This window comes from Notechis scutatus, chromosome 1, assembly GCF_049901735.1.
Source record: "Notechis scutatus isolate UNSWTSFEM ecotype Mainland chromosome 1, rNotScu1.2, whole genome shotgun sequence".
NCBI classification, from domain to species: Eukaryota; Metazoa; Chordata; class Lepidosauria; order Squamata; family Elapidae; genus Notechis; species Notechis scutatus.
In genome coordinates this window covers 23,085,365-23,100,204 of record NC_142009.1, presented here as the reverse complement: position 1 = coordinate 23,100,204, position 14,840 = coordinate 23,085,365, and the positions used below count along the sequence as shown (strand labels likewise).

At 39.2% G+C, this 14,840-nt stretch overlaps 1 protein-coding gene across 6 annotated transcripts; it reads left to right on the top strand.

Annotated features, from left to right (window-relative positions):
- Positions 1–1,963: 1,963 nt before the first annotated feature.
- Positions 1,964–14,531, top strand: KCTD7 (potassium channel tetramerization domain containing 7). Of its 6 annotated transcripts, none has more exons than XM_087958373.1 (6): positions 4,561–4,776; positions 5,071–5,263; positions 7,845–8,014; positions 8,696–8,874; positions 11,082–11,494; positions 12,702–14,531. In XM_087958373.1, the coding sequence occupies exons 1-5, from the start codon at positions 4,661–4,663 to the stop codon at positions 11,456–11,458; spliced, it is 1,035 nt and encodes a 344-aa protein (XP_087814499.1). In that variant the 5' UTR covers positions 4,561–4,660; the 3' UTR covers positions 11,459–11,494; positions 12,702–14,531. The 6 variants fall into 6 exon arrangements, with proteins under 6 accessions (XP_087814516.1, XP_087814506.1, XP_087814499.1 ...); XM_087958368.1 differs by lacking the exon at positions 12,702–14,531 and adding an exon at positions 11,581–11,670; XM_087958390.1 differs by lacking the exon at positions 4,561–4,776 and adding an exon at positions 1,964–2,164 and having other exon boundaries at positions 11,082–14,531.
- Positions 14,532–14,840: the final 309 nt, after the last annotated feature.

Below are 14,840 nucleotides of genomic sequence, written 5' to 3'. Positions count from 1 at the left end.
CTAATGGTATCCCCTGAACAATTTAAGTGATAAATTTTAGTGATACACTGCTCAAAAACATTGTACTATCACTATTCACAGAGGAAATTTTACTATGTGTATCTCTCCCATTTGAAAAAAAAGTCCATTTAATCCCACTGCTTTCTGTCTTTTAATCTGTTGCCAATCTGCAAGAGCAACTGCAATTTATTCCAGGGAGGTGAGTTGTTTTAGAAAGTTAATGAAAGTTGCCTCTGTGAAATCCATGGTTGTTCCATTTCAGGAAATTTTTTATTCTATACGATTATTTTCTTTTTAACAATACAGTATTTTCAACAATATTCCTGAAATAGAAGTAAAATTAATTGCCATCAAATGTTTTTTATTCTTTCATTCTATTTGAAAATCCAGGTCTTGTTCATGTTTGCATGCTCATAGAAACATAGAAAAATGCAAAAAAAAGACCAAGTGATACATCACATCTACCCTTGAGTTTTTCTTTTCTTTTTATATTTTTGTTAGATGATGGACAAGTGTTTATCCCTACCATATTTAAATTTAATTAGTGATGACTGGCCGACTATCTCCACTGGAAATTGGTTCCAGGCCTCTACTCCTCCTCCTAGGAAGTAATACTTTCTAACATTGCTTTTGAACTTCCCTCCTGTCACTTTGAGGTTATGCTCCATATTCCTGATGTTTGCTTAATAGTAAAAATCCTTGTTATAAGGCCACTTGGGTAGATATCATCTATACCAAGCATTTGGTTCTTTTTAGTTTGTCATTTTGGCTTATAATTTCATTTCATAGAAGTAGAGTACCTCTATATCCTAGTTTATCCTTTTCCTTTATGTCTGATAAAGTCTTAGCGGATGCATATACACAGCAGTGTTAAACATTGTACTTTTAACTTCACTATTTTTGTGGTTTAATATGTTGTGCAAGCCCAACTTATTAGGAAAATGTATGGTTTCAAGCCAAGGCCTTTTTAAAACAGACTGCACCAAGTTCTTTTGAAAAGTCCCAATTATCTCTAAAATAGATCTGTTGTCAAGTCCAATTTCTTTTTATTGGTTTTGTCTATTGAGGTACTTTGAAATAATGAAGTAAGATGACATTTTAACTATCCACTTTTGTACTTATGAAGTGCAGGAATTGGGTTTGTCTAGTCTAGTGAAAAGGACTGGAGTGACATAGCAGTATTCCAATATTTGAGGGGCTGCCACAGAGAGGAAGGGGTCAAGCTATTTTCCAAGGCACCTGAAGGCCAGACAAGGAATAATGGATGGAAACTGAAGGAGTTAACCTGGAAATCAGGAGAAACTTTCTGACAGTGAGAACAATCAACCAATGGAACAGCTTGCCTTCAGAAAGTGTGGGTGCTCCATCTCTGGAGGCTTTTAAGAAGAGACTGGACAGCCATTTGTATAGGATCTCCTGCTTGAGCAAGGGGAAAAGAAGACCTCCAAGATCCCTTTCTACTATGTTATTCTATTACTTTTTGAATAATGCAATTTCAAATACTAAATTACATTTCAGTGGACAGACTGCAGCCACTACCAGTTGCTCCCCTCAAAAAAAAAAATTCAGCATATTGTGCAAATCCAGAAAATGGGTTAATTCAACAATCAAGTGCATTGTGTGAACACATCCATCACTTGGGAACGTTTATCTCCCTTTCCCCCACAGGACAATTGCTCTACTTCATTTCAAGGGGGAGATATGATAATATGAGGTAGCAAACAACAGAGACAAAGCATATTCATTATTTATTGGTGGAGCAAGTTAAATTTTCCATACATCACTTCGGCTGCTCTTTGTGAACCTCCGTCTCCCTGGCAACTAGAAGAAGCGCGAGAGTCAGAGCTGAGACCTTCCGTTGCTGCATCTCGTCGCCATGGGAGACGGAGAACGGCTCGAGCCAGTTAGAGGATGTAGCAGAGAAGGGGGGCGGAGCTTTTTTGGCCTCACTCCGTCCACTGGGCAGCCTACAATCTGCCTTGTTCTCGTCAATCCCAAAGTACCCGGATGGCGGAGGCCTGCGGAGCAAGGAAAGGCGGTTGGGGAGCCGGGCTTTGATTGAAGAGCGCCGATATATCATTCCAGTTCATCCAGGAGGCAGCGAGGAGCAGCTTCGGCGACGGCAAATATCGCCGCCATTTTCCATCGGCGAATAGACCAACAGGTGAGCAGATGGGAGGCCAGTCTTAGAAGCTCCTACGGCTTGGCTCCGCCCCGATCACTAAGTGATCCTGATGCCCCGCCCCTTTTCGGAGCGTGGCCAAAACAAAATGCGGGGCGGGGGGAGCAGGTGAAGAAGTCCAGTTTCTTTCTGGGCCCTTTGGGAGCGTGGAAGTGGCAGACCTTTCCCTTTGGGGTGTGGTCCCTTAGCAAGGGTCACGTTTTGCCCATTCTTTTTTCTTTTTGATTGCTTTCTGCCAAGCAAAGCTTATTTTGTTTATTCGGGTGGGAGAACGGAGGACGAGAGAGGAAAAGGGAAGCCCCTTCTCTTTGGCGGGATCTTTTGTAACCTTCCAGATATTTCAGATTACAATCCTCATCGACTATAAGCAGCCTGACCTTCGTTGGCTGCTGTAGAGAGCCCCATATCTAGTGGGCTCCAGGCAGGGAAAGGCCAGCTTGGAGCCAGACTAGCTGGTGGCTGTTTCTGTTGTTATTAGGACTTCAGTATAATGGACAAGGAGCAGTAAAGTTGAGGCCTGTCTGTGTGGATGGGTAATTGTTGTAAAGGGTAATTGTCTTTATTTGGCTGCACTGCTTTTAATTTTTGTTTAGCTTTCGTATGAAATTTGAACTTGAGTCTAAAGCAGGTGTGTCCAACCTTTTGGCTTGCCTGGGCAGCAATGAGTGAAGAGGCATTATCTTGGACAGCATATAATAATGTACATGAATGCACATCAATGTTAAAAGTTTAGGATCTTGTGAGGTTGCATTGCTAGCTGTCCAGGGCTGCATGTGATTTATTGGCCTGGAGTTGGACACGCCTGGTCTAAAGACAAGGTTGCAGCTCAGATACTTTTTTTTTCTCCTATGGTTTAGTTTGGGTGCCATTCTACCATGAAAGCTGTGCCTTACAGTAATTGTAATTTGCACCTCACGCAGCATCAGTTGAGAAATAGCATTAGGCTTCTTCTCATCAACAAGATAAAAAGGCCCACCTGCGCTCAAGTCCCTAAGGATAAAGCAGCAGGGGTGTTATGCTCTGCATTTGCCTTTCCTTAAGCAGCAAAAGAGGATGAAGATCTACCAGATGGAAAAAGGTGGTACAAATTCAGTCTTTGTATTTTAGTTCTTAATCCCTTAATACTTTTGGGTTAATTCAATAAGATTAAGAATAGGAGTGGGCTTATTGTAGGATGGATTTTTGAAGATCTTTTTGTGAATTGGAAAAGAGATTTGTAAGTTCTGTCTAATTGAATAAGATTGAGTAAGAGCAAAAAGGAAAAGAGGATCTTGGCTGAGCCCATTAAAGCTGCTGTCATAGTAAATATAAGACAGTTTGAAATGCCAAAAGACTCTGCTGTTTCTCCTACTAATATGACTATCCACTTTGCAAATTATACAGACAGATTTATTCATTTACACAAATTATGAAGCACCAGTCAAAAAATATATGACAAAGCAAATAGGTATGTGGCTTGCAAATTGGGAGAACATTTTTTTCATGTAATTAGATGAGATAATTTTAAAATCAGTTTAGAACAATTTGTAATTAAAGGGTGTGTCAGATGTATGCTTGTCTACAATTTACAATATAAAATATTGTACAAAAAATCTACAAAAAAATAAAATGAGATGAAGTTAGAAAATGGTAAATAGAAATATTTTGTGACAAATATCAAATGGGAGAATACACTACCAAAACACTGCTGATGAAATGTTTTGCATTTCTATAAAATTTGGACCAAAATCTGAAAATGTGTACTAAGAGTAAACTTCCTGTATCTTTTACCCATTATATTTATGTATATTTATTTAATCAAATTTAGGTACTATCTATCTTGCTCCTAGGGTAAGAATAAAGTTGCATTAGGTTTTCTTTCATGCTGCTATTCAGGATGAGTATATAATTCCTTGATGCTATAGAATAGGAACAAAAATTGTTTCTATAGGCATCAGAGCTTTAAAAAGTGTGTTCTGTAGCATAGATTATTCCTAGTCCAAGAAATATATCTTCAAAATAAAGCTAATTTATTTTTTATTTCAAACATGAACAATCTCCTTCCCCCCAGGGCTGCTTACTTGCAGTCCAGATGTTATTCTCCACTGTGTGCCATGATGTTTGAAGTGACCAGGAAAATGAAACGCTAATTAAAAGCAATGTCACCAATCCCTGAAAGGGATAAAAATTCAGGTTAAAAAAAAATCACCTTTATTTTCCTGTTTCCATTTCTTGCTCACTACTGGAGAAATCGGCTACATAAATTTGGCAGCCCACATTTTTATACATGGTGTTATGACAAACACCCCCCCGCAACTTCCCGGGGAATATTTTCTGTCAAACTATGATAGTAAAATTCTATTTAATGGTAGTTGATTTCTGTGAATTGCTGATTATTGCAAAAACTGGCTGAGGAATATTTCCTTTTGTGTACTGTGATTTTGGGACCACTTTCAGCAAGGGGAGTGTCCAAAAACAGGCTGCCCAGTCTGAGAGCAGATGTGGTTGACAGCTTTGGGGATTACCAAATGGCTACTGAGCACCAGGTATTCCCAACAAGTTGAATTTGGAAAAGCAAATAACAGTCCTGCAACTAAAAGCAAGTTGAACAACCGGTCAGTGAAGCATATTTCCACTGGGGATTTGGTTGGCTATTAAATCCGACAGGAAGGTTTCCTAGTGCTCTTGTGCAAATGGGGGCCCTCGCACAGCATGTCCCTCAGAGCTTGTAGATAATTGCAGATGCAATAACTATACTGATTGTGATTCACTTCCTGAGAATAGCAGTGACACCTGTAAACAGCCAATGTGGAGCATCTCTGAGTGCCTGCTGCCCCATAGTGGTTCATTCTTATTAGATTTCTTTTAAAAAGGCTCTTGAATGAACATGGCTTTTAACTTCCCATTAGCCTTGCCACAGCTGCCTGCCAAGCAAACCCAGTTACAACAGTCAGAGGGATGGTTGTAGTCACAGGGCAGACCAAAGCTTGTGGACACCTGGGCGATGCCATGTCGAGCTCAGATGCAGAGGATGATTTTCAAGAGCCTGCCACTCCAACAGCAACCCAGGCAGAGCACTCCCTGGCCCTGCTTCCTCAGCAGGTGAGTGATTTAATACATGCTGTATCCTTGTGCATTATTCTGTTTGTGCTAGCATAACAATACTCCACTAAAGCAATACTTTAAAATAAATTCAAATCCTTAGAATATGTTTGTCCTGGCTTTTAAATATTCTGACAATTAAGAATTTTTCAAGTTATCCATATCTAGGTTTCAAATGTATTTATTTTTATTTAATTAAACTTTTATCCTGCCTTTTGTTCAGAAGCTCCAGGCACTTACATAGCACTCCATTTTTTCCAACAACAGTCCACTGAGGTGACAGAAAATAAGTGGTTCAAAATCACCAAATAAGTTTCTTTGGCTGAGAGTGAATTCCTTAGTTCCAGTCCAACAGTGTAACCACTGTGCTACACTGCCTCTTTGCATGTAAGAATAATTCTTCTAAATGTATGTTCTAAGCTAAGCTGAGTTTTCAAGGAAGTTGATTTTAGCTGAATGGCTGCCAGCCTACCACATGTTGAACAATATTCTTGGATTTGGAATCCAAGAAAAGCCACAGATGGAGGCCTGTACAAACTTTAGTAGACCAGTTTACAGACCTAATCAGTTTTCTTAGTAGTTCGAAAGGTGTGAATACCAAATCTATTTTATTAGTATTTGGAATGGGTGAAAATTCCTAAAATTCACAGATAAGTTTGCTATTGCAGATAGACAGTCTGGCTTGAGTATACTGGTCGTTCCTAGTAAAGGTCTTTCTGTATGTACCCTTTCTCTGTCTCTTCTGTTTACAGTCACCCAGGGATTGGTTGTGAGTTAAGTTTCAACGTTCATGCAGTTAGCAACTGCCCAATTACAGTATGTTTTTACCCTGCTTAGGCTCTTGGGAATGTCAGACCTGCCCTTGGTGAAACATGTTAAACATATGTTACGTGGATGTTTTTGCTGCAGAATGCTGTATAAAGGACCTATTTTGAGGACTATCTAGAATGGGTGTTAAACTGGTGGCCCTTGGGCCAGATGCATCACGCGCAAGCAACACCCATCCCAGCTCCATGAATGGGAAAAAGTCACGAAAGTCAAGTGACGGCAACATGATGTGGCGAGTTTGACCCCAATTATCTAGAAACATCATTTATCCATATTGCATCAGCATGGGTAGTAATAGACATTGACATGATTGATTTTGCATTAACTGTACCGCAGCTGCACTAATTACCAGTTTGGTTTCAGCACAATTCAAAATTGTGATGATTTTATTAAATGGTTTGGGCACAAGTTGCCTAAACAATTATCTCTTCTCACATCAGCCTGCCTACTTGCTTCTAAGAGTGATAGAAATAGGATTTATTAGGAACTCCCTATCTTTTTGTTTCCAACAATCGGTGGGATTCAAAAAATGTTACTACCAGTTCTGTTGGCGTGGCGTGGTGGGCTTGGCTTGGTGGATGTGGCAGAGCAAGGATACTGTAAGATCTCCATTCCCACCCCACTCCAGGGGAAGGTTACTGTAAAATCCCATTCCCTCCCCACCCCACTAAACTGCTTTCCAGCTCTGTGCAGGGCAACCAAAGAAGACCCAGCCAATCAGCTGGGACTTGGGAGGTAGAGTATAGATGGGGGCAGGGCCAGTCAGAGGTGGGATTTGCTGGTTCTCCGAACTACTCAAAATTTCTGCTACCGGTTCTCCAGAACTGATCAGAACCTCCTGAATACCACCTCTGCCAACAATGTTTATTCCAGCATTGTGATTAAAATAGACATTCCACAAATGATCTCAAATAAAATATAGCTGTTTGACTTGTAATTATTGAAACCCTCTAAAATTGTCTCTAATTATTTTTGAAATCACCTAAGAAGGACCTTCTTATTGCAGTCTTGCCTCTATTGTCAATTGTTATTAGTAATTTCTATAACACTCTTCCTCCAAAGGTCAGTCCAATCATGAAATCTGTAATCCTTAAATAAAAATTTTAAATCAACATTTGTTTTCAAAAGAGAAAAACAACAAATTCATAAGAAATAGCCTGCTCACTAAAAATATTGATGTCCTATGAATGGATAAGCAGGTATATCCACAATTGTCTAAGAGAAAACGTTGGAGTTAGATATACTTTTCTTGGATGGCTTTATTTAGAGACTCCTCAACTTACGACCATATTTGAGCACAATATTTCTGTTGCTAGGTGAGGCATTTGTTAAGTGAACGTTGCCTCATTTTCCTTGGGGCCATATTTGTTAAGTGAATCACTATAGTTGTTAAGTTAGTAACATGGCTGTCAAATGAATCAGGTTTCCCCATTGACTTTGCTTGTCAACAGGTTGCAAAAGGTGATCACACGACCCTGGGAATTGCAATAGTCATAAATATGAGTCAGTTGCCAAGTGCCTGAATTTTGATCACATGACCTTGGGGAATGCCGCAACAGTTGTGGGAAAAATGGCCATGTCATTTTTTTCAATGCCTGTTGTAACTTTGAATGGTCATTAAACAAACTTTTATAAGTTGAGGACTACCTCTAGTTCATTAAATGATCCAAATTCTGGTTTTATGTGAGAATGAAAACACTTTTCTATTTTTTCCATGCTATGTCTAATTTTCAACACCATTTATTATTTCCAGTTCCCTGAAGTAGTTCCACTAAATGTTGGAGGCACCCATTTCATGACCAGGCTGTCAACACTGAGACGTCATGAAGACACCATGTTGTCAGCCATGTTCAGTGGTCGGCATTACATCCCAACAGATGCTGAGGGCAGATATTTTATTGACAGAGATGGAACATATTTTGGGTACATAATATTTGACAATGTGCTATTTTTTTCATAAAGTACTTGGACCAATAGGTTAAGTTCATATCCTGTCCTTATAGCTCTTCTTCCTTTGCACTCGTATTTTCTTCAGAGAGAGGCACACAGAAAATAAGTAGAATGCCAAGGATTGCTACTTCATTAAGTAACATCCATGTTGCAACAGGTATTGTGTTTAGAAAGTAGTGTTTTAGATATATTTCCACTAATCCATTTTTTGCTCCTTAATATTGCTAGTTGCTAGAGCCTCAGTGGCGCAGTGCTGTACTGCAGGCCACTTCTGCTGACTATTGGCTGTTCAAATCCCACCAGGCTCAAGGTTGACTCAGCCTTCCATCCTTCTGAGGTCAGTAAAACAAGGCCCAGATTGTTGGGGGTAATATGCTGACTCTGTAAAACTGCTTAGAAAGGGTTGTAAAGCACTATAAAGCGGTGTCTAAGTAAGTGCAATTGCTGTAGTTTCAGTTCAGGTTATTTATTCAACGCTAGGCTGCAACTTTCAATGCAATTTATTCTCATGAAACTCTATAGTTCTTAGTTACCTGAATAATGTATTGCATTTTTAAAATAATAATAAAAAATCACTACACTCAATAACATCTCTCACAAGAGAAGAGGTGGCCACTATTTCAGCGGTTCTGTTTGTTTCCTTTTTGTTTTTAGTGATGTACTTAATTTTTTACGATCTGGTGACTTACCTCCAAGAGAACGAGTGAGGTCTGTTTACAAGGAAGCTCAGTATTATTCTATAGGACCATTGCTAGACAGTCTAGAAGAGCTCCAGCCCCTCAAAGGAGAGAAAGTCCGGCAGGCGTTCCTGGGCTTAATGCCTTATTACAAAGGTAAATTGAGAATATAGCAATTGTAGTGGTTTATTGCCTTCTGCCAAGTCACCATTTTAGAAGTTTAAAAATGAAAAATCAATACATACTGAGGTAGTTTTTTACACATTATTTTATCTGTTCTCTGGCTCTTGCTCATTTTAGTGAATTTAGGAACTTTCCCTACTTGTACCTAGTCATGGTACATATCTCAGACATACCCTTTGCTTTCTGCAGTATCGTGATTCTGGTTTCATCTTATCCCAAATCCAGACCTAAAACGGCTTTAAGCTTCAAAGTAGTATATTGCCGTTAAAGGAGGCAACAAGCCACAGTAGCTTTATTGTCCAAACTGATATGTTTAAGTAATCGTTCTGTCAAATGAGTGTAGGGAGTAGAATCAACCCAGCAACTATTGGCCCCTTTAGGTTGGAGAAGACCTGTGTCTCCCTATCCTAGGGCACTGTTCCCCAAGGACCATTCTGCTTTCAGCAGTGTAATGGTATGAGAATGATCTCAAGTGATGAGAGGAAGAGATGCTGCCTAGGAAATTTCATACAAGCTAGGGAGGAGCCCCCAGTGGCTTAATGGGTCAGAGGAAGAAACTTAGGAAGGAATACATAGAGGAGATTTGTACCTTCAGACTTACAAAACTCAATGTAGCCTTATGATAAAGTAAAATTAGCTCATCTGCTCATGTTTCCTGTCTGGTTTACCTGGTAGGCAGTAAGAGTTCAATTCTTTCAAATTGTGCTTTCCCCTTTAGCTTGGTAGGATCTTGTTCAGACACTTGGATTGGTTGAATGACAGCTGGCTGCTGCTGGTAGTGACTGTGTATAGAATAGGAGTACAAACTGGCTTTCACACTGCCACTTCCTAGCCTATCATGTGCAGTTCAATAAAGTTTTAGGTGTTTAGTGCCATAAAGTCAATATTAAAAAATCCATCTTCAGAGCAGTTGACAGGTATTATGGAGGGATACCCTATGATGCAGTGATAGTCTTCTGTTCGCCACACTGCACACTTGTGTGTACCTCCTTATAGTTAAGAAGCATGTACAGTGGTGTGTGCTGTGTAACTCCTACTGCAATGGGCAACTCTCCTGCGTCCTTGTCAACTGTTAGCAGAAGCTATTTTTAACCACAGGTTTAGTGTTCTACTGCAAGAAAGCTCAACCCATGTTTAAAACTATTGTAACAGGTGTATTGTACTCATTACAAATATTGTATGGAGGAAGGAGTTGTGTGCTACATTGGCAACACTCCTTCCTGCTTTGTTTTGCAGTCTTCCTAACACTAAAGTATCTTAGTCCAGGATCATAAGGCTAGAAGGGACCTCAGAGGTCTTCTAGGCCAATTCCCTGCTCAAGACAGGAGTCTTAGACCATCCAGGCCAAAATGGCTCTCCAGTCTATTTTTGAAAACCTCAGTGATGGAGTTGCTTGGTGTGTATTTTGAATTAGATGTGTTAATGTTTTTTTACTGTTTACTGTTTTGTATTCTTTTTTCTTATTTTAAAATGTTTTAAAGATGTTAATTGTAACATGTTTTGAATTATGAGCCGCCCACAGTCATTTGCTGAGATGGGTGGCTAGAGAAATCAAACAATTAAGTTGCTATTCCATTGATTAGTTACCTATTGTATACACACACAAATAAGATAAAACCAAATATTAACATCCAATTACAGGTGGGGTGGGCAGGGAGATGGATTACTCATCATCCGTCAAAGCTTACCACCTTTCCTATTCCAGCCCATTTTAAAGAGGTAGTTGACTTTTGGATAGAGGGAAAGGAAACAACTCAGTCTCTTGCCTTAATCTGGGCTGAACATAGTGAATGAGGATATCAGTATTCAGTAATAGCACACTTGCGGCAGGATGGGATTGGGGTTGGCAGCAAGGCTTATGCCAATAGTTCCTTGTGGGCTCAAGGATAGGTGGATAGCACTTTAAATGAGACACAAGGAAGAGATGAGTTACTAAATGCAGTAAACCCCATTTTAAGCTAGGCCAGGTGCTAAGATGTGCTAAGGATTTAGGTGAGGTGTTCATTTAAGAATCAAGACAGTGGTTTGACTGTATAATTATCTTGTTTCTCCCCACTACCAATTGCAAGAGGATTTTGTTTTTGTTTTGTTTCACTTTAAATAAGTTATTTAATGACAAAACTGTGTCTGGGAAGGCATTCTCACCACATTTCAGTCATTGTTTCTCTTTTGCTTTTTAGAGCATCTAGAACGAATCATTGAAATAGCCAAGCTGCGGGCAATGCAAAGGAAAGCTCGATTTGCTAAGCTAAAGATCTGCGTCTTCAAAGAAGAGATGCCCATCACACCCTACGAGTGCCCACTTTTCAACTCCCTCCGTTTTGAGAGGAGTGAAGGAGAGGCCAAGCTTTTTGAGCACCACTGTGAGGTGGATGTGTCCTTTGGGCCATGGGAAGCTGTGGCAGATGTGTACGACCTCCTCCATTGCATTGTGACAGACCTTTCCGATAGGGGCATCACAGTGGACCACCAATGTATTGGTGTGTGTGACAAACACTTGATTAACCATTACTACTGCAAGCGCCCAATCTATGAATTCAAGATCACGTGGTGGTAGGCCCTTAGCACAAGGAGCATGAAAGAGAGCAGGCTGGTGTGTAACCTTTTTTGTGTATTACCAGTCTGGGTTCTGTGAACTGTGGTATTGCTGATACGTGTTGGAATGTGTCTATCTTGCAGGAGAATTTGTCCTCCAAAGCTAGCTGTGAAAGCTCACCGGAATATGCCCTATGCTTCTTTGCTTCAAAGAAGAAAAATCCTGCTAAAAGGAAGCATGTTAATGTGGATACTAGAGAAGTCACAGCCATAGATAAGAATGGAGGGTCATGTTGCTTACACAGCTTGCAGAGGTGTTTAAAGGGCTCTTACACACAGCTGACCTCCACTGTCCAACTGCCTCACTTGCTTTGCACTGCTTTGCAAAAATGGATCTTGCTGGGGTGAAATGTTACAAAGGGTTCTTTCTGCAGAGACTCAGTTGGCTGTTGAAGTAGCCATCTGGTGGCAGAATATAGCAGCACTTTATTTTGTACAACTTCCATTTCTGCTGCTCATGATTTCATTGTTACAACATTTAGATCAAAAGAATGAAGTATATCTGAATACTGTGATGTTTTTTTAAAGAAGAAAATGGCTGAAAAATTCCTTAAATCTGTGTTTAAAGTTATTGTTTTAACTCTAAATCTGTGCTGGGGTATGTATGTATAGATCTGTTGAAAATTAATTTATTTCCACCTTTCTGTTAAGGAATGATAATTTCATTTGTTGGATGTGTCATGGTTTCTTCAAACTATCTGGATTGCATTCTTCATAAAAAATGAAAAGAAATTATTACGAAAACGAATTGTGCCTGCTCTTTATACCGACAGCTTTACCTGTTGATAATTTTTAAATACATGTTTCCTTGCAGAGATGGGTCTGCAGTTTATTTTCTGAAACTGAGCCAATCAGAGTAGTTTATGTCCCAATATAAAGGTAAGATGAAGAGGAGGCATGAAAAATAGTTCAAATCTCCTGGTCCGATAGTATACTGTCTGCTTCTTCAACTGCTGAGCTACAGTGCGATTTGTTGAGTTTGGCTTATTGTAATGTGGATTCAGTTACCATGGTTTGTAAACGACAGTTTTGGATCAGTATGTTGCACTAATTCAGCCAATCACAGCTTACTCAAAGGTGATAATTAAAGTGTGGCTTAGCAGAATGCATAATTTCAGTAATGGTAAGATAATACATTAGGTTAACCCAAATTAAGATGGATGTACTGCTCACTCACATATGCTCACTTTCTTCTTGATTGACAGGTGAAGTCTCACATTGGTCTTAAGGTATTCGATTGGACCAATAGTTGCCATCCTTTTGGAGATCTATTAGACAACCTATTATCTGTTGGGTCATTTTTTGAAAGAAAGATAGTGCAGTCTGATGTAGCCGGAATGAACAGTAGATTTTCCCATCTGATTTGTGTTCTCCTTTACCGTTTCCTGATATTTGGTGTCATCTCTTGACCCTAATATCCTCTTTCCACACACCATAATTAGGCTAAACCATATTTATTTTATTCCCATGCTGGATGTTCCCACCATCATCATTATCTCAAGAGTACATGATATGACTGCATGGATGCTACAACAGCCAGAAATTTGGAACTAAAACTGGTAATGTCGTGGAACCATTGGTGGAATTGGAGAGGGGCCCTCTAAGAGGAGTGAAGAGACATTTCAACTTAGAATCCGGAGGAGGAAATGTGTGAGGTCAATCCCTTAGGTCTGTAGTTGCCATTTCCCAAAGGAAAGAAGAGTTTGGTGAGATTCTTGTAATATAGATGATCAACAATAAACTCTACTTGGGCCTATTCATGAGTGATTCCAATTGCTTTTGCCTGACAGGTATAAACAATGGGTAAATTTCAATTCCACAGGACTAATGGGTCCCACATATTTTATACGCTCCTTAATTTAGCAGATTTACCTTTATTCAAAAATTATTCTGGTATAATGTGCCATTTGATCTAACCGAAGGGCACAGTATAGAAAATAGATGGTGGAAGGATCCTTTCAGAGAACCATGGAGGAAAATATAGTGGCTGAAGAATTTTCAGAAAAAGGAATAATTAAACTTAGAAAAATGTGCTTTTCTGTCTCTTGAATCCTGATGTTCATCAAATATTGGATGAGTCCCTATCAAACTTACATAGTCCCATTAGGTATTTCTTTTCTGACATTTTTATTGTCACTTTGGGTGACTGTCAGTTGCTAATTGCAAGGGCTCCCATGCAGTGCATAGTTCTAGAGCAGAGATTGAATAGGGTACCAGCAATAGCACAAGTAGCACATATATAAAACCTGTGAGGCTAATGGTTAGGGGTTAATATGCTAGCTGCCTATCTTTTGCTTGGAGTCAGTTTCCTGGGAGATTAATGATCTTCTGATGTATTGGGCCTCCCAGGTAGTTGGTGCAACAACCCTAGGTAGCTGCTGGACAATGTAGCAATCTAAAATTTGTTAAGAAGAATCTTAATATACTTATTAAAATTACTGATACCACAATCAATGCAGTGTTTACAGGTGGGATGCTGCACATTGCTACAATTAGGAATTATTCAGAAAAACACGATCCTCAGAAATTATTTAGGCTGCAATCCTAAAAGCACAGAATCATCACTGTGGAACACTTACTTTTGAAAACATAGGATTATTATTTTCTTAAAACTATGTTGATTTGTGAATTTAAAGCCTCTCCTCACTCTGCCCTTCAATGCAAATAAATTACCGTGCAGAAAAATATAATCTGGATATAAATGCTTTACATAAATAATGTGTAATAAATCAATTTAGTAATTTCTGTTATAATTATTGTTTAGACAGTTAAATAATTTTAGTCAGATGCATTGGTACCTTTTTGTGCAGTCCGATATATAAATGCGGGTTTCAATAAATGTGTATAAAATTGCAGCCAAAATGTCATCTGGAAGAAAAAAATGAGTGAAATGTAATTGGAATGTGGATGTTGCTCTTTATGTCAAAATGGCAAACAATGCTAAAACAAAATATGATTCTTCCAAACTCCTCATGTGTAAACTGTATTGAAATACGTTGTGTCAGTATTGTGCAATAAATTATCTCATTACCTAATCTAATTTTCAGTGATCTTTTTAAATCTGACCAATTCCACAGAGCTGGAATTAAAACAATCTGCCTGGTACTACATTTTTTTAAAGCCAACATTCTAGGGGCAGAAATGTAAGAATAAAATCATGCAGTACAGTTATGACGAAAGCCAGCCAGTAATTTGGTGTCCATAAATGTGTATTTGGGAGAGAGGGGAGATGTGAAGAATATTCTTGATGTTCCCCAAGACCTGAAGAAGGGCTTCATGAAGTAACCGTTTAAGCGAGCCAAAACAGGTAATCCTTAGTAAATGATGGTATTACCAGCATCTCT